Source organism: Lytechinus variegatus, chromosome 2 (genome assembly GCF_018143015.1).
Source record: "Lytechinus variegatus isolate NC3 chromosome 2, Lvar_3.0, whole genome shotgun sequence".
Classification (NCBI taxonomy): domain Eukaryota; kingdom Metazoa; phylum Echinodermata; class Echinoidea; order Temnopleuroida; family Toxopneustidae; genus Lytechinus; species Lytechinus variegatus.
In genome coordinates, this window is record NC_054741.1 from 69129720 (window position 1) to 69150732 (window position 21013).

General features: G+C 36.7%; 1 protein-coding gene across 3 annotated transcripts; it reads right to left on the reverse strand.

The window, feature by feature from the left end:
* Positions 1–445: 445 nt before the first annotated feature.
* On the reverse strand, positions 446–20674 carry LOC121408804 (bleomycin hydrolase-like). Of its 3 annotated transcripts, none has more exons than XM_041600451.1 (11): positions 20570–20674; positions 9823–9977; positions 9218–9367; positions 8365–8595; positions 7399–7491; positions 5578–5733; positions 5106–5264; positions 3857–3924; positions 3525–3642; positions 2996–3068; positions 446–2115 (listed from the first exon to the last, which is right to left on the reverse strand). In XM_041600451.1, exons 1-11 carry the CDS (start codon positions 20574–20576, stop codon positions 1946–1948), a joined length of 1380 nt encoding a protein of 459 aa, XP_041456385.1. In that variant the 5' UTR covers positions 20577–20674; the 3' UTR covers positions 446–1945. The 3 variants fall into 3 exon arrangements, with proteins under 3 accessions (XP_041456385.1, XP_041456383.1, XP_041456384.1); XM_041600449.1 differs by lacking the exon at positions 20570–20674 and adding an exon at positions 15713–15884; XM_041600450.1 differs by lacking the exon at positions 20570–20674 and adding an exon at positions 15631–15673.
* Between the last annotated feature and the right edge of the window lie 339 nt (positions 20675–21013).

Consider the following 21013-nt stretch of genomic DNA (forward strand, 5'->3'; position numbering starts at 1 on the left):
TTGTTTGAATTATACAATATTTCAATTTTTACGAATTTGAAGGTTAGGACCTCCTTGCCTGAAGCACAAAATATTAAAATAATGGAATTCCACATGTTCAGGAAGGAATGAAACTTCATTTCAAATGACAATGACGAGAAAATCAAAATATTTCATATTTCATATAATAAAATACAAAAGAAATAGTGAGTGATGTCATCAACTCTCTCATTTGGATGTAACTGGCTCGTTCATATAATAATTTTGTTGAAAATAAGTGAAACTTTAAAATGCTATAACTTTCTTATTTTACATCCGATTTTGATGAAATTTTCAGAGTTATGCTTCTTGAATTTTTCTCTTTTTATTCAAATCAAGTTTTTGTTGGGGTGGACTTGTCCTTTAAGCTTTGCGTTATGGGCCCCAGACCATATAATGGTAGTGTTTTTTTTTTTTTTCAATTTGATTTCTTTTACCATTCCCATGTAGTGGAGAGAGACCACTAATTTTAAATCATGGTTTAATTTAACTTTGTTTACCTCGGTGAAAAGGTGACCAGCACTTCTGACCCTCTGATACAGGTAAGGCTGCCTAAGGAAAATCTCTACAGGACACCACAGAAATCTGTCCAACTTTGAAAAAAAAAACCTGATCAAAACTTCTACTCAAGGCATTTAATTGACTAATGGGTTGCAAAGAGAAATGTATATTTATGGGACTACAGCAAACATGGTATAAAGCTTAGATAAGAGAGAGAGCAACCACAAGAGGACCCATACAACTCCTGAAGAAAGTATGTAATCCAACCCCCTAATTAGGTGGAGGGGCTTTCTCGAACCTGTTTCATAAAACTTGTTATATAAATTTGCAATAACAGATAAAAGCTACTGAAATCATTCGATCTGATTGGCTGATGGTGAACTTGTTATAGAAATTCTGAATTTACTATAACAACTCTTCATGAAACGGGACCCTGGCGTGATTCGGCTCTACTCCATGGTTTCATATGACAACACCCGGCATAAAGTGAAATTAACATTAAGGAAAATGGGGGTCGGATATACTAAAAGAATGATTTATGAAATTACCCATGAAGCATAATATACAATATTTTAGAAATTCTTTGGTGAATTAATCACCCAAATCCCTGAACCCAAAATTTAAAAACAATACTGGCACATATCACTCCATTAATTATATATATTCGAGAATAGAATTTGTGACTATATCTACACACTAAGAAAGTTTAAGAGCTTAAAATATTAGACACAATATACCAGAGAACAAATACAATTCCTGAACAAATAAAAAGGGAATAAATTAAACACACTGGCACATGGCATTCCATAAATCACATATTAAATATGTCTACATGTATGTTCTATCTCGTTATTTTAGGAAAATCATCATTTACTTGAAATGATTAGATAAGTGATGTCCTGTTTAAAAGCTTTATTATTACCCCGAAAATGAAGCCATGGTATCATGTCAATTCCTCTATCAGGGATAAAGTGACATGGCAGCCATTAAAAAAAAAAAGAAGAAAATTCTGATGCCAGTAACATAAAGCTTGGCATTTGATCACAGAGCTGATATTAAGATTAATTTCAAAGATCATGATATGCAATAAAGTGTAAAACTCAACTGTATGATCAATTGCTAAGCATTGTGAGACAGGCCCTGAACATTTCAATTTGTAATAGTTGAAAATATGGCTGAGTTTCAATGATTATTTATCAGTTAGAAAAATAACCACTTCAAATATAACATTTTGAAAAATGTAACTGTTAAGGTGGATGGGCTGGAAAGATTTAAACTCAAGCTGGATGGCTTAATAACTTTTTTTAATGGACTCAAAGCAGGAAATATCCTGCCAAAATGGGTAAGTTGGAGTTTCTGTGTTTTCATATATGCATTTTATTTGTGATCTAATTTTGTGATTACTTGAATGAACCCTATGATATATTTAGAGTTTGGCAGAGACAGGATGTGCAAGAGAACCCATGGGGTCCCATGGAGGTAGAACGATAGGTTCCTTGGTTTGGACAGCTAGGACTTCAGCAGGAACGTATGCCTTGTCAACAACCACTTCAAAGACAAACTCAGAAAACCATTCATCTGACATCACAAGGTACCCTGAAAAGGTAAAAAAGAAAAAAAAACAAAATGAAGTCTCCAAAAACATTCAATGAAGTTTTGGTATAGAAACAAATAAAAACATGTAACAATTTAAAAAGACACACTTTCTGTTCTCTGTTCTCATGGATTTTCATGGATTCAAGGTGTGTTCTACTTTCCCGTTATTGGGTGAGTTGCTGCATGGTGTTTGCTGAACTGAGGTCCAAACCCTATTTTGGATTTAGAAAATAATACAAATTGTACGCCTGGTATTTCAACACTACATGATATCAATCTTAGCACCAGACATGCTTCAAATTAGTTCTTTTGCTTTTGGCCAGTGTTTGTTTCACCTCAACATTATTAAACACCCACGTCAAACACCAAACATGAGGTGACCCACTGACTCAGTGAGCACAGCCAGACTTCCAGGTTGCATGCTGTGGCCATTGCTTGTCACCTTTGTATTAAGCCCACAAGAATTATCAATTAAGGATTGACTTCCTAAGCAAAGTGAATTCTCCCTTTAAATTGTATTACAATTGACTATGAAATAGAAAATTTATCTATGTTGATAGGTTCAACTAAGCTGGGGTGATAATATCCTTTGCTAAAAATATTTGTAACATTACAGAGGTAAATGAATGTTACATATCTTTATCATCATTATTAGCACGACAATTCGATAAAGTAATCATCTCCTTTGTATATCGAACTCATATTCTCCTGAATTTTCAACTTTCAATTCATTGCTTGATAATTTGAGATCAAGAAAGCTTTTGATGAACTAGAAAATAAAATTTATCAAGAAGATTCCATATATGGTGGTCTGACGTACATACTTCATGGAATTGCCCATTATCTTTGTTTCTCACTCTGACAAGGTGTCAGGTTTTACCTTTCTCGCCTGTGTCTTCACCCCATGAATTCTCAACCCTCCATTTAGTTGTCTTGGTCTCGTTTTCAGCACCCTACGGGGAAGAAAACAAATACAACACATTCATTATCACATTGCAATAGTAAGCAAAAGGAAAATAAGAATGGAAATAAAGATGAAATAATTTTGGCAAGCAAGAACAGAATTGAAAACTACTTTTCCAGGCCTGGGTTTACAAACTTTGAAACTTGGATATTTATACAATGAAAACAGGAATATAGCCTATTAAAGAATCACACAATAACAACATTGCCAATAAACATGAATATAAAAACATTCGATGCATTATTGATACCAACAGAGATGATTAAATGCTGTAATGATAATGATGATGACAAAATGTGATAATGATGATGATGATGACAAAAATGTGATGATAATGATGATGACAAAAATGTGATAATGATGATGACGATGATAGTGATAAAGATTACAACAATAATAAGGTCATCAATGTGGGGAAACACCTCTAGTAAATCTAAATACTCACATCGGTTCCGACTCCCGTGAGTACCATAGCATGTGTCATCAACGATTCTCCAAAGAGAAGTCTTTCTGCCTTGTCCAGTTGTAAACTCTGAATTCCAAACACCAACTCATAGTCCAAGCTGAAGGGAAAATGATCAAACATCAATCAAATCAAATGATGCTTGATTATATACTAATGTTTTAGGAAAATTAAATCACATCTTATACATATCACAAAAGAGAGCTCAGCTAAACCAAGCTGAAAATTTTGAAAATTACATTATATTGTGTCATACGTATTAAGGGATAATATATGATGGACAATTAAGATTTTTGGATTTAAGATATACTAACCTTTTTGTGTCTAGTATGCCTGTCTTCCTAGTGCTAAATTTGCCAACATCACATCCAAACCAAACGGGCTGTAAGAGTAAAAGACAGAAAGTGAATCTAATTTATTATTGTAGAGTTCAAAAGATGAAATAGAAGTGTGGGTATCTATTCTAGGCTTGAATCCATTGTACTAAAGCACTTGAATCTTTCTGCTGCAATCAGAATTTGGTAACACTTATTTTTTGGTGTTGCGAAGAAAAAAGTGACAGCAGCACAATTTCATACTATAATCTTTCTGAAAAAAAAAGAAATTATGTGTAAATTTAATTCTAGATTTCTTGATAAACATATTTTTTAAGCACAGATTTGTACAAATGAAGAATAAAAAAGTCAATCAGGTCGATTACTTGGTCAGTCGCATTACTCTGTTACATGTCAATTATATTTCTTGGTGCTATCAGTTTTAAAAGGGCGAGACTTTCTATCAAGTCTATATTGTGTATTCAACTTGACACCAAATCCTTTCAAGTAATACATAGGGAAAGGCTTGCAGGCTGTATATTGTGAACAGCATGACATCCTAAATATTGGTCAGTTGCACAACAGAAAAAGGACATGGAAAAATATTGACCGATTACTTTTTGAAAGTTGTTAACCTACATAACATGAATTTCATATACATCTCTGAAATAAGACATTTAAATTAATTGAGCAAATTCTGATATCTTTTGTGGAAAGGAAAGCTCTGGCAAGATGCATTACAGTCTGTCCAGTAGCACAAATTTGACATACTAACCCTTTCCTGCATTTAATGTTTGCATTTTTCTTTTAACTTGATGAAACATGATGCCTTTTAGATCATCCAACTGATTTTTTTATAGCCCCAAAACAATAGTTTTCTATCAAATAATAATAATAATAAAAAAATGTAGTCCTACATAAATGATTTTTTAGTAAAGATCAGATTTTCTGGCATTGCATTCAGGAACTTCCATATAAGTTTTAATTGAAAGAAACATCTAGCTTTGAAAAATGCCAATTTAAGATTTTTACTTTTCTCACCTATTGGGCAAAAGCCAGAGTAATAATGAAAACAGTGACTTGAGCACAGTGTAGAGTGAATAAGTGTGCTTTATATTCAATTCATTATTTTTTATCACTACATCTCTTCTTTTTTTGAGGGGGTGGGAATAAAATTGATTGTTTCCACCTTTTAAAAAAAAAATGACTATCAACTCTGTATAGAATTTAATGAACCAATGTTCCTTACCTCTCCATTCTGTATTGATTTAAGGGCAGTAGATTTGAGAATGTCAATGGGTTGGTTGTTATACAGGGTCTTCTGACCACCAACCATGTTGCCTAAGTACTGGACAGTATACATCTCTTCATACTTGTTCTTTGGTCGTGGGTCATTCACTATGCACACCTGGGTAGAAGATGAAAGACTTCAAATAAATTCAAATTCATCTTAGATTCATTGAAATAAACAAAAACAGACATAAAATTACATGCAAAATATACAGTAAAGTACATGCTCTTGAGTTTCTTGGGGGGTTTCTTAAAATCAAAATAAAGTTTTCCACATACGGTCGAGCTGAAAAGCAATCCACTTATATATGAATTATGGTATATTTGCTGACAATAATCATAAAGACTGTTACATGCTCGAAGGAACACTATTATGTGTTACTGGTATGTATTGGCTTGAAGAGTGATTAGGAGACCCAACTACTGCTTACCTTCTCATCCATATTAAAGACGGGTTTGACATGCTGATGATAGAAGTCTTTAGGTGTGATTGGTCCAACAGATTGAAAGGTCTTGGTCTTGTCATGGTAATCCCAGGTGAAGGTTGTAGGTGGGATACCAAGACAGATACTGGTTACCCGGAAGATCTAGTGTATGAGGCGGCAGGAGGGGAATGTAGGAAACAAAAGAAACGACAAAACAAGGATGATTATTTACCCCCAAAATATGTCTAGTTGTAATAAATGAGAAAATTGTATTTGGTTGCAAAAAAACCATAATCTAATCTTTAACATAAAAAACAACAAACCTAATATAAAAGAAAAAATAAAAATTACAGAATGAATACTTATTACAGATTATTATCCCAGTCATTAAATCCTGGCATACCGCACGCAATGTATGAACTTTCTGCACTCCCTGGGAGCATTCCAACAAGAGTTTCAAGACTCATTTGCTAGGCATACTACATAGGCTTCTGCATCCTGCCGGGTACCCATTTAACACCTTGGTGGAGAATGGCAAAAAGTGGATTGACCCCTTGCCAAAGGATGCTAGGCCACAGTTGGATTCAAACAATCAGATATATCATTCTGTAGATTTACATCCTGGGTGAAGTGCTTGACGATTTTTTTTTGCGATATTTTCACGACAGCACAATCAACAGCCAAGATCTTATCTTTCTAGTCTCCAAAATACCCTAGTCTCATTAAGGTAAAACCATTCCTAGTGCTCAACGAAAAAAAAGGATATTTCTCAAAAAGGTCAGTAAATCTATTAAAACCCAGTCATTTCTTTTGTTTCTAATTTTACATTCTTTTGAAGGGGGGGGGGGGGGGTGCATTTGGTTGGGGCTCGAACTTTACCACACATTAAGAAAAACAATGACCCCCTGCAAGATTATCTGACAATTGACCAACATAAAATGTGAGAAGCATGACTCTGTACAAAATTCTAATCTGTGATGAGTGGAAGCTGAATAGGAATTGAACTCTGGACTTTGAGCAGACTTTCCTCTGTAAACACATTGTAAACGGTACAAAAATTCTGGTATACATTGGCAAACATATTACATTCATGTGCTGATAAATACCAATTGCTTTTGTGAACTAATACAGCATGACTTACTTCACTATTAATGACAAATATGAGCTATTGTTTAGAACGTTTTATTTCATTTCAATAAAATATATTCATAAAGTGTATTCATGACATTGACAAAGCATGTTAGTTGATTTATAAGTTTGTCAATTTTTTTTTTTTTTTTTTACAAATTCCTAGGTAAAAAACCCCAGAAAAAACATACATAAACACAAAGAGATGGGCAATTCAAACCCTCTTAATTCCAATGTGCACAATACTGGAAAATATATATACAATGACAAGTAGCCAAATGAAATAATTACATATGTTGCTTAGGTTTAATGGACTTCTGGGTAGTCATGTTAAATGCAAACATGCACATTTTAATCAACTCATAATCTTGGTGATAAATAGGTGATAAAAAACATCCAATGTATGATCTGACCAATGGGGTGATAAATTACATACCACATGCAACTGACAATTTAAGCACAATTTTCAGTCAGAATTAATCATTGTCAAAACCCCATTAAATTAACCTCAAACATTCATTGTCAACAAATAGTAATTTTTATTCCCAGAGAGCTTGTGAAAATTTGAGGTCCAAGATAAGTTGATAAAAAGGAAGAAAAATTGTTAAAGATTTGTGTGACATCTGGTAGTCCATGGTTAGACTCCTGATTTGGACCAAGTTCATTTTTGTGAATACAGACCAAAAAGTTTAAGCTCACCTCTGCCATCTGTTCCTTGATCCTCGCCTCAATGTCTGAGGTCGATGATTTCTTTTCTACCATATCACGTAGCTCCTTGGCATAATCACGCAACTGTCATAAAATGAGAATTAATATGATATTAATAATAACATGCATCATTTATGTAGTGCTCAATACAATATTTCAAAGTGCTGTACATTATTACCCTGACACTACTATGATCAGTAGCTTGAGCGTTGAAGGAATTTCTTCCCACTGGATATCCATTTACTTCACCTGGGTGGAGAGTGGCAAATAGAGATCATCAATGAAATCAATGGTACGCACATAAGTTGTTATAAATTCCCGGCTCCCAGTAAACTCTAGGTTATCTAAGACCAAACTTTAATTGATTTCAGACCCATTCATTAAGTACATGGCATTTCAATACTTTAGAGCAGAGATTTCAAAAAGGAAGTACTGAAATTCAATGAATTCTTTGGTAGACCGACTGGGGAAACATCAATAATGACTGAGAGATGTTCTGATGCATTAAGGCCACCGCACACCTTATGACTGTTCGCGATCCGATTTTGGAACAAATTGCATTTTGCTCATTTTCTGAAAATGTGAATGGAACATATCATTTTATTTGAGGTTTGAATTAATTTAAAGAATACTAATATAACCATTTTGAAAGATTGCAAGCCTTTATTTCAGAGTAAAGGCCAAATTAGTTTCAAATCGTAACCAATCGTACGACTGCTATGACGTCATTATGACTAGATATTAAATTCGCTTTTATTCTAAGAAGGATGATAGCATAGTCACAGATTTTAACATAGGTATTCGTACAATGATTTAGAACATTACACAGTAAGATATTCCAATTCTCAATATTAGCATCAAATTCTTCTATGTTTTATTCCAAATTTGAGTCGCAGACCAATCGCAAGGTGTGCGGTCGCCTTTAAGCACTTCACAAAAGTGGTATATTATTATTACCTTAGTTGTAAGGGTAACATTGAGCCTCCGTGATGCTCCAGATGAGTGTGCCTCAGGGAAGCACTTCTTGGGTATCACTCCATACTTATTCACCAAATTGACCAGCATGTCCCACTGACCACCATCATTCGTTGGACAGGTCAGCATGAAACTGACCAAACGGCCCTCTACAGGCTCCTCTTGCTTGAAGATCTCAACCATGGAAGTGAGGAAGTAGTTTGAGCGTTCGATCTTGGAATACGACACAGAAAATAACATCACATTACTACATGCACGGTACCACTCTTACATGTTCAACACCTAATTCAGCTCAACCACAACTAAAACCACTTTTATAAATAAACAAATAAATTATCACTATTGCCACTACTACCACTGGCGGATCCAGGGGGGGGGGGGGCACAGCCGGCCGTGCCCCCCGCTTGAGAGCCATAATCAAAATTTGTAATTTAAATATAAACAAGTGTACCCCCAACCCTCCCCTTTTAAAGTGAGGACCTTTCTTCGTTTTTTTTTGCTTGTCAAATTTTTCGAGGACGAAATAACCTTAAATTTAAAGTGAAAACCTTTTTTGCTTTTTGCTTGTGAAATTTTCACTGGGAAAATGTGCCCCCCCCTGTGTAAATATTGGATCCCCCCTGACTACTACCATCATTAATTCTACTATTACTGCTAAGTACACTTCTACAAACACCAGTTTTATATGCATAAATTGAGCACAAAGTTCATGCTATAGTGTGATGACGATGAATGAAGAAATAAATTAAGATTACATCTAGCAAATCAATTTCTACCTTTTCTTTAAAAAATCATAATTGGATGTACTGAATCTCAATATGTGGATTAATCTCACCTTATCCCAAAAGAAAAGATGATTCTGACTGAATTCAAACTCCTCTATGTTGAGTTTTTTCATGAATGGGATACGCATGGTGTTGAGACAGGCAAAGATCCAGCAACGCCCAGAGCTCCGCTGGTTGGTCATCGGCTTTGCCTCAGCTACCTAAATTAGAAGAAAAAAGTGAGGAGCATGCGTAATGTGTTGCAGGAAAATACACATTAAGACATGTTTTTTTTATGGAATATGCCCACGAATAGACCCCCTTCATGTAGGTGACTTCCAAGTGATTACATGTATTGGGTCGACTTAAGGATGAACAACAGTCATGTTTTTTCCCCTTTCCCAGTGGTGAATGTTCTCAAGGATGACCTACTCATATTTGATCATATGAGGGGTATTTCACAAAGATCAATAACTAGAAATCACACATAAATTATCAACTGCTTGTGGAATTTAACACATCACCGTATTGGCCAGATCACATACATTGGACATGCACTATTTTCAATCCATCGAACATTACACATTAAACTTCAGGTTTGTATTGCCTCTCAAACATGACTTTTAGTCCAATATTACTTTTTTTAAACACCCGCTGGACTACCAAACAAACTTACTTTGTGAGTATAAGCATGAAGGTTCTGTCCTACTGCACGATGAGGAATACAGAACTCCAAAGGATCATACTTGGTGGCAGCATTCTGTGCAAGAAGGTTCTTAGGATCTGCTTCAAAAGCTGCTCTTAATCCTGCAATCTGCTCATCGGAAATCTCTGTGGAGGAAATGACAGGAGTATGTTACAAGGAAATGAGTAAAAACCCATCTTGGTAATTCACATATCACACAAGAAGAGTGAAATGTGTCAAGTTGGAATGAGGCGGACATTATTTGAATCGGTCTTAGAGATGTGGGAAAGATGATTGTCACCTGTTTGCCTAAGCTAACTCTTGTCCGGTATCTTGCAGTAGAGCAGGCAATGTTAAACAAGGAGGCTGCAAGAAACAAGATGGCAACTTCTGACAATCCACTGACTTTACAAGGTAGCACCTCCAAAATGAGAAAGGGGTACACCTCATTCCTGGCCCCAACTGATTCTGGAACAGTTAGAATGTGTCTTCATGGCATCAACTCGGAAAGTGCTGTTACACTTTTCATGGACACGTAAGAAACTCTTAATGAGTTACTTTCACTCAACCTTACTGCAGATCATAATCAAGCATGGACACTGCTTTCAAAAATAAAAAAATACCATGACAGATACATGTAGGTGTGTTGTGAATAAAGTCTACATCCAAAAGCTGGAAAAGTTCAATGGATAAATACTACCCAAGGTAACTGCTGAGAACTGGGCTGACATCGATGAAGAAACAAAGAAGCACTTAGCTACCATCAAAGATCTTTAATGGGGCAAACACCTTGTACCAAAACTCCAAGAATATATATATCATCTTTATTCGCCAAATAATATACATGTAACATATTTATGTGACACTTCTATAAAAAAAAGTGAGAAAGAACAAAACAAATTGTACACAATAAATCAGAATTAATAAAATATTATTAATTGAGTGGGAAAAGATCAAAAGCTGCAGTGGAAAACTTGGCAGGGAAAAAAAAATGCTGTGGACCAGGCAAAAGGACAAGTCTGCATCTCTTCTCACTGTAAGAAGATTCTGTAATCTCCTTGGCCCTTATTGTGACCAACAGTCTGGTATGGTGGAGATATTTAAGGTCATTGTCCCATCTTCACAGCTTGTGGCATACCCTGTGCCTTTTCACAACAGTGCTGCAGTGATCTTTCATACAGAACACTTTCATGAGTTGTGTGCTTGACACAAAATGGGAAGAGAATATGTTCATCAAATGTCTGTAAGAATATCTAAAAGATGTATTGTAATTGTGGCGGGAATTTGTGCTATGGGTATAATTGGCCAGCATATCTCTCTTCCAGTCATGAAAATGGTGGAGAGTGACATACATGTGATGGAAACCAATGTATATTACATAACGCCTGCACTAAAAAAGAGGTGAATGGATGAATGTTCCCACTCCTTTTCTCAACGACAGTATGTCTCCTTTTCAAGGAATTTCCCCAAAAGAGAGATGAGATGAACGAAGCTCTCTACCAGACAAGTGCAGAAGATGTTTACACATCTCACCAAGCAAGCTCTGTCCATTGTGCTCCACAACATGTTTGTGTCTGATCTCCAGACAATTAAAAGATCCCTTGCCTAGAGTGAGATTCCACAATACAGTTGCCAGTGTTGTAGTCAAGGCATAAATCTCCAAGGCCGAGGCCAAGGCCAAGGCTTTATTACCAAGGCCAAGGCTTCAATACCCAAGGCTGAGGCCAAGGCATGGAAACCCAAGGCCAAGGCCAAGGCCTGAAAACCTCAAGGCCAAGGCCAAGGCCAAGGCATTTCAAACTTTAGAGCGAGCGAACTGAGCGAGCAAAAATTTTGTCTTTTGTACATGAAAAACAAAATTTCATGGTAGATTTAGACATATTAAAATGATAATATAGTTACCTTTGTACATATAATTATTATCATTAATTTTATTATTAAATTATTCTTATAATTTATTATTTTTTATGTGATTTACATTGCAATAATTATTATTACCACGGTCATCTGATCCTGGCATGCCCATTCTCAACGTATGTCTTTCTCCACTCCATGGGACAGGGGTGGCAGAATATATTTTTGTTTGGGGGGGGGGTCAAAGCCAAAAAGGGCATATACGTTATACGTTAAAATTGGCATTTGGTGCAAACAGATATTTTCAAAATGAGATTATCAACTACGTGATGTAGTTGTGTATCTTGTGGAAATTAAGTTGACCAAAGCCTTTTTAGTGATTTCTCATTGATAGATATTTTGATTTAGTAGTTTAAAAAAAATCAATTTTGAAGTTGAAAAACTCTGTTTGGTCAATTACAGTGCTAATCACTTTTAAAAGGGCATCCTTGCGAGATGTTGCCAGCGTGAATCATAAGCAAAAACTTTTTGACATTGAGACATAAAAATTTAATATTCCGGGCTGTTTTTGTAATCATGAAAAGGATGTGTATGTAACTAAAGAATTAAGCGCGAGCTGAAATTTTTAATATACTGACTGACAGGTCTGCAAAGTAAACTGTTAATGACTGCATTTAGCATGTTAGTGACTCATAAATATGATACGTAACTCACCGATCAAATAATGCGAGCGCAGAGCGCGAGCTCAAAAATTTGTGATATTACAACCTGAAAATTGGACATTCTAAACATTTTTTTGTAAACAGGAACATATCGAGTACCTTACATGTACCAAACAATAATTGATGCAAGTGCAGAACGCGAACCAAAAATTTGTGATATTCTAACCTGAAAACTCTAAACATTTTTGTAACCATGAATAGGATTAATGCTGTACTAAACAATAAATGATCCAAAATTTGGCGATTTTCGAACCTAAAATTAATTATAATTTACTATAAAAAAGGTATTTCATTTTTAAAGGGCATATTTCATTTGGAAAAAAGAGCATTTCCGATTTTGGAAAAGGGGCATTTTTGCTACAAGGATTTTTTTCGGGGGGGGGGGGGGGGGCAGAGAGCACAAGTTGAAATTTTCAAATGCTGACCTGATAATGAGTCATTTTAGGACTCGTGACTGTTTTCACGTTTTTTTCCTGCCACAACCCCTTTGAAATTTCAATTTCTTGTATCTTCTACACTTATTTTACCTCAAAAACCGGGATAAAGAATACTAACAAACTAAAGTTATATTCCCTCTTTCTCACCTCTTTACAAATACCAGAACCCCCTCCCCCCCCTCAAAAAAGAGAGAGAAGTTCCACCACCAAGAATAAACTTAGAAAAGGAGAAAAGTAAAGGTAAAGGAGTAAATGTGATATTATTTTCTTAATATATTGTCACAATCTATCACAAAAATTAGCTTTTCTTATAGTAAGAGGGTGAAAAATTTTGCTCGTTCGCTCACTTCAATCGCTTTCAACTTTTCTTGGCAGAAATTTTGCTCTATATAATATGCCATGCTTGGCCTCTCAGAAGTTTTGGTTCATCATGCCATTGACATAATTCATTTGGATATGACAAAATTGAAGATTGTGTTCAAGTTTACCAAATCTTTCCAAAATATCATTAAGACTTAAAACATTCTTCTTGGCCAAAAGAAATAATACAAGGAAAGTCCTTGTTATCATTCTTTATGAAAATTGTTGTCAAAATTAGCTGTCAGATCTTTCAGAATTATTCCTGTCAGTGGCGTACCGTGAGTTACGGCATGGGGGGGCACCAGCAAAAATTTTGAGTCACTAAGTGAGCGTGCGAAGCGCGCCCAGTTGCCAGATATACTGACCTAATAGAGACATTTTAAGGACAGTGCAATTAAACGGATATGTCTGTCTCTGGTCAAAAAATGCGAGCGCGAAGCGGGAGCTTAAAATTGTTGATATTCAGACCTAAAAAGGGACATTATAATCAATCTTTTGTAATCATGATACGTACCTGTCTAAATGCGAGCGCGAAGCGCAAGCTGATTTTTTTGTAAATAATGACCCCCTGTCCTGCCTTATAGGAAGATTTTAAGGACTATATTTTAGGAATCCATTAAGAGTATACACATCTCACCATAGTCATCTGATGCGAGTGCCAATAAGCGCTTACTGATTTTGTTAGAATTACATCTAAACATGCACATAAAGCACTTGAATGGAATCATGATTAACATACCCATCTTACTAATTAAATCTTGTGAGCGCAAAGCGCGAGCTGAAAATTTAGGATATTCAGACCTGAAGAGGGGCATTTTAAGGCTTGTTTGTAGGAATTCACGAAGACCATACATAGTTCACTAACCAAATGATGCGAGCGCGAAGCGCGAGCTGAAAATTTTTTACATTCAGATTAGAAAAGTAAGCACGTACGGGAAATGTTTTATATTAAGACCTTAAAATGGGGCAATCACTTTAAGTAGTCATGAAAAAGAAGCATACTATTGTACAACAATAATAACTCGAAGTGCGAGGAAATATATGTGGCAGTTTGGTGTATGTTGACTTGAACACGAGAGGTTTTAGTATAACAGGATTATATTTCTAGGTAAACAGACAATGCGAGCACCAGGAACAATGAAGACATAGGCCCTGAGCAAATTATGTTTCAATAAAAAAGTTTCTTATGTAATATATAACATAACATAATTATGATATAACATTATAATGAACAATAATGTCATCTTTCCCCACTACGTTTCTCTTCCTTTCTCCCTCTTTCTCCTTTTCCCCTTTTTTTTGTCAGCCGATTGGGGGGCCCGGGGGGGGGCACGTGCCCCCCATGCACCCCCCCGCCCCGTAGTTACGCCACTGATTCCTGTTATCAAATCACTGTAATCTTTATCATAATGATTACTACTATCATTATCATCATTAGTCATGATTACAACACGTTGCTTATAAATAATGCTATTTTTCATCATTACTGTTTTCTTTGTCACATACATGAATATGATAATTCTTGATGATGGTGATAATTACAATTTATGGCACTGCTGACTGGAAGAAGTGCCATTGAATATACAGAACAATTAATAATAACATAGTAACATTTATAATTACTTATATAAAAAGAAATGAAAGTACAAAAAACAAAATGCCTTGAAAAAGCCTTGAAAATGCCTTGAAAATGCCTTGAAATTTCAAGGCTCAAAATCCTCAAGGCCAAGGCCAAGGCCCTCTCAAGGCCAAGGCTTGAATGTTCAAGGCCAAGGCTTTGAAAAAGTAGGCCTTAAGGCGCCTTAAGGCCAAGGCCGAGCATCAAGGCACTACAACACTGACAGTTGCACAGCTGAGGACAGATACCTCAACATGTCCCAAAGATAACCTTTCGGCAGAAAGAGTTTTCGCAGGCCTTGACTATCTCAAGAGAAAGATGCCAAATGCAAACACAGTATCATTTGAGAGGGTACTGCTCTGGACTCTCAAAAAGACTTGACAAAATCTAGGTATCATGGATCCTGCAGAAAGAGAGAAACTCATCTCCAGTGCCAGGAGGAAAAGAGCAACCTCAAACTCTACCAAGCAAGAGTGCTGCCCTGAAGAAGCAGACTGCTAAATGCTTGTAAGAAAGCAGAGACAGGAAGGAAGCTACAGTAAGCAGCACTCTTTAACAAAGATAGCAGCAGAAAAAAAACCTGCGATGCAATCAGCAATTGTGGTACATGTATCATCTGCATCACTAACACTGACGTTGACAAGATGATGGAAAAGTTAAATCCTAAAGATGTTGAGCAGAGTCTTCAACTCGGTCTGAACCCGGTTCGTAAATCTTATCAGAATCAATCAGAGCTCGACCCAGATAGGCCCGGGTACCCGGACCAGCTAAAATTGATAATGTCCATGCAAAAATACATTGTTTTGACCTTCTTCACTCTTATCTGTGACCGACATCACCTTCTGACCTTGTTCTCAAGATGATACAAACCCCTAAAATATTTTATTCACTGTTTATATTATCCAGTAGTAATGTAGAGAGGGGATTGAGATGATACAAGGCCAACTCGCAATCCCTCACATGCATATCAGTGCAGCGCGTGGTCAACAGCACAAGTCTGCACCGCTTGATTGGTTCATGCTTACGCACCGCTTGTGATTGGTTCATGCTTACTACGAAACATGTGCTTTGAAATGATTTGTGTGTGTGTGTGAAATCGAGAGGCTAGGCAGATTATAAACCACATTGTATATTATGTTATTATTCTGGTGAGCGGTGACCCAATTTTCAAACAGGCTTTCACAGAGATTGTATTTGTCCACCATAGGATAATTTTTTTGGGGGGGGGGTGGAGGTGGCAGAAAGAGTTAATTTCTGAGCGTATTTCATTCTTCATATTTGCATTGAAGCAATGAAATATTTTACTCAAAACTATTTTTTGTGCATTGATTTATTTTATCTGTCTTATTCTACCTTTCAGCTACCGGTAATAATGTTTTTTGTGTGATAGGCCTATTGATCAAGAAGAACAATCTGAAAAAAAAATTACTCTCTTAAAAAAGGGTGTTTTCCCCTTTTAATAAAAAAATATATCAAAATTTGACAATCAGTCCGATATCATCCATTTAGTCATCTTATCTCTTCATCTCACACTTTTTGGGGGTTTGCTCTTGTACCCCCCCCCTTCTCTCTCTCCCTCTAACTGCACCCTCCTCTTCTCGTCCGTCTCTATCCACCCTCTTTAATGTCTCCTTTGAATGGGAATTAAAATGTTTTCGGATCACTGACTTTGTGGAATATGTCAACACTACAAGGATTTTTTTTTTTTGGGGGGGGGCTTCTATGGTTAGCAGAAAAACTGATAATATAAAAGATGTCTCAATAAACCGTACAGATTATTTTACAAAAAAAAGAGAAATATTCATCATGTCATCACAGTCATATCTAAAGGACAACTTCTTGATTTATGACCATGCATAATGGACCGACTGGCCTTTACCTGTAAACAAATTGGAAATTCTCACCCAGTGAAACCATTACTCTCAGGCTCAGCCAATCACATAACCAGTCACATGATATCACATGGCAGCTGCACTGTAATGTGTGCATGTGCACCCTTAGCCGGCTAGCTATTGGATATTGTCTCGATCTCTCACACACAAGGCCATGACTCAGGAGGTCCGATCATGCACATCAATAAAAAGATATTATCAAACCATCCGGGGTTTATTTACCGAGTTTGAGGGATTCAAAGTGAAACCCGACCCGTAAAGTTCCGAGCCAGACAATGCCACTCGGCAGGATTTAGTCCGGTAAACAATCCGAGCTACATGACTACGTAGATCTAACGAGTAACGTTAGACGTGTCATAAGAGTAGAGGGAAAGACTTCCATATGTCCCCTCCACTATAAGCCTGAGTCGAATCGATTTTAAAATCGGTGTTCGATCGATGTCATCGAACACCGGTGCAGATTTTGCAAAATCGGTGCATCGAAAAAAAAATACGTCGGCCGGCTGATTCGTTTGGTTTACACAATCAATCATCAAAATATCAGTAATGTCCAACTTTACTACTACTTACTTGATTTCTATTGCCCCCAAAATGAAACCGATTGAGTAATAATGATGCTATTCACCATTAATTTGAAGTTTATTTCGATCATAGTTCGAGTCTTACTCGTCTGCTCGTGCCGAGATAATTTATGCACGATGAATTCATGAATGGAAGTCATGGCCATTGATCGTGCATGCGCAGTACTGTTCTTTAATCAAACCAGAAAATGGCCGGAAATTGACGCGATCAACGTAAAATAAATCTTGCTTTTATGAACAGTATTAATAACATGACCATAGAACATTATTTACTCGTAATATTTAACAATAATTTGCATATGATAATCATTAATATAAATTTAGAGCTTGATGTGAAACGTTTGTATTTCATTTCAATTTTCAATGGCGGATATCTCATGACGATCGACTTGACTTCGTGCTAGTGCACTTGTCTAAAAAAATAATCATCACATCAGGATTGATTCTCGAACATTGTCTACATGCAAAAACTCTGTTCAAATTCGTAATATCACCATATAATAACATTTTACATGGCAAAACAGAGAAAATTGCGTTTGATTTTTTTCCCCATCAATTTGAAGCTAGTTTGTGCCCAACTTTGGGCTCTGATTTCATATGAATGGGAAAATATGTCATACGTCATCGCACACGCATGCGCATTGTGCTTATTTTCTCGGAGCTTGGAGGAGACGTCCAGAGAGATGGAATAACAAAAGAAATAATCCGGCCAGTATTAATTCTTCCATATGAACATAACATACTTTGACATCGTCAATATTCTTAGTATGACCATAAAATCTTGTTAAATCGTAATAATTAAGATGAATATAGGGCTCGATTCGAAACATTCGTATTTATTTTGATCGCATGCTCAATTGCGTCTAAAAAACTGGATTGTCATTATCAGGATTAATTCTCGAACATCGTCATAACTCATAATCTTTCCTCACAATCGTTATATCAGCATTGAATAGCAATTCAAATGACCATCCAGAGAAAATTACGTATTTATTATTTTATTCCCATAAATTTATTTGGAGCTCATTTTGGATCCAACTACAAAATCTCAGGCAAGTTACAGCGCTCTCCGTTGATTGCACTTGTTTGCTGATGCTGACGTCAAGCACGCCTGTCGTTTCGGCAGAGCTAGTGTACGGAGCTGCGGACGGGGCTGGTGAATGGACTGCGAATGCTAGTTGACCGAAAATCATTCGGATCGACTCTGCGTGATTCATGTCTTTATTATTGTTTCATTTTAAACTTATATGTTGTCATCTGCAAATATCATTGTTGAAGATATTTTGGGAAGAATTCTGCTTTGGTCCCCGGCCTTTTTTTGTGTGTTTTGTGATCAGAAAATACAAACGAACTTTGCTGTCATCTGCTTGTGCAACGCTCACCCGGCCAACGCCAGCGCATACCGTCAGTGCGTAGCTAGTGCATAATATGCAAAGCGCATCGCATCGACGCAAAAACAAGACTAAATTTTCCCCGCCTTCAATATTCGATGCATCGATGTTCGATCGAATTAGAGCTGTCGAACACCGGTTTTGAAAATAATCGATATGACTCAGGCTTACTCCACTAATTAAAAAAAATACTTCTCCAAAACCCCCTTCTTTTCTGGAAGTTGGATTTGAACCTCTTGCTGCAGAATGAGGCATCTCCAGTCTATCATCTTACTCACTGAGCTAGCAGGACTTGTTGAAAGCCATGGCCTGGGTTTCATAATGGTTATCAACCGATTATTACATACAACTAGTCTACTCTCCAAGAGAATTGGGTATCTATTTTTCTAACATGACTAAAATAAAACCATGCCATTGGGATTACACACACTTGAAATTTTGACAGGATAAAGCCATATTTTGGCATGTAGCTGTAACTTTTAACAGTTAGTTAGGCCTAGTTAGACTCTACTAGATCTAGTAATTGATAAACCTTCTCCTGTTCTCCATATTTTTTATTCAAATGTACTAGTAGGGGACATATGGAAGTCTTGGCTCTTCTCTTGCCTAGCTTCGGTCTCTGTTATGTTGGTTGATCAGCTGAACTCCGTTGGCTTCACTCACCAAATACAGAGACCGAAGTTTTAGCGCGATCTGTACGGGGACTCAATGGCCATATGTTTATGTACTTAAGATTGGATAAAACGGGGAAGTGAATTTGCACAACAGCCCTGGTAAGTCACTGTTTTTGTTCCTTTTAACTTGATTTTTCTCTGTTTTTTGGCAATTAATGCCAAGAGGGAATATCAATTTGCATTTTGCCTTTTTGGTAGCGTATATTTTCAAAATTTTTATTCATTAAAGACAAAAATTGAAGAGCCCCGACGGGGGGATTTTGCATTGCAAGTCCCCTAATGCTAATGGTGGCTGCACGATAGCGAGCCGTCTGTGAGAAATAAAAAAAAAATGTTAAAAACTCCTCGAAACAGACGGCTGCCGGCTGTCTACTCTAGTCTTGCCAAGATGAAAATGAAAGATCATTAGAAATGAAACTATTTTATATTGCTTTTTCCATAAATCAGTTTTAATCATAAACTGAGTTGTAAAAGTAATGTTTAAAAGCCGCACATCCACTACGCTACGGTACCCAGTTGTCTGGCCTGGCCCTAGACCAAAAGCTTCGGTCTCTGTTTTGTTGGTTGTTCAGCTGAACTTCGTTGGCTTCACTCACCAAATACAGAGACCGAAGTTCTAGCGCGATCTGTACAGGGGACTCAATGGCCATATGTTTATGTACTTAAGATCGGATAAAACGGGGAAGTGAATTTGCGCGACAGCCGAGGTAAGTCACTGTTTTTGTTCCTTTTAACTTCATTTTTCTCCGTTTTTTGGCAATTGATGCCAAGAGGAAGAGGGAATATAAATTTACACTCTGACTCTGGTCACTATAATTTTCGAAAATTTTATTCATTAAAGACAAAGATTGAAAAGCCCCGACGGGGGGATTTTGCATTGCAAGTCCCCTAATGGTGGCTGCACGATAGCGAGCCGTCTGTGTACGAGGAGAAATGAAAAAAAAAATGTTTAAAAACTCCTCGAAACAGACGGCTGCCAGCTGTCTAGCCTGGCCCATGCATGCGGGCGCGGCCGGCGGGCAGGGCCGGGCCTAGTACGAACATGGCGACTGGACTTCCAAAATTACGATGTTGACGCGACGTCTTTAGCTTCATTTTTCAAAATAAAGAACAATAGTTAATTCCTTAACTTCCAACTGAAGTAATAATTTAATGTTCTATCAACAAATCATGTTCTGAAATGTACCGAATAACATATGAACAACTTACCACCCATGTTCTTCTAAGTTATATTAAAGATACAGTCAAATCATGGATAGAATTGGAATTCACCAGACTTGCGCTATGGAACGCCACGTAATCTTAAAGGGCGCGCGCGATACCAGACTGCGGGAGGGGGGGGGGGGTGGTCTCATCGTTTCTTGGGGTTTTCAACTCGTGTAAAAAAAAACACACACACAGACTCAAGATTCTTGATTCTTTTATTAATTGGTCAATGTACTAATACATTACAGAGGAATTTGGTTTCCAATGGCTTTAAGTACACCTAGGCGTACTAGTATAGGCGTATTGAAATATTAAACTTGAACAATCACGATAATTCACTGTCTGCAATCACTTTAATACCCCTAAAATTCATATTGCATATACGTTTGCTTGTAATTTTCCCCTTATCCCTTGAATGACGTTTTTGGACATCATTCGATCTGACTT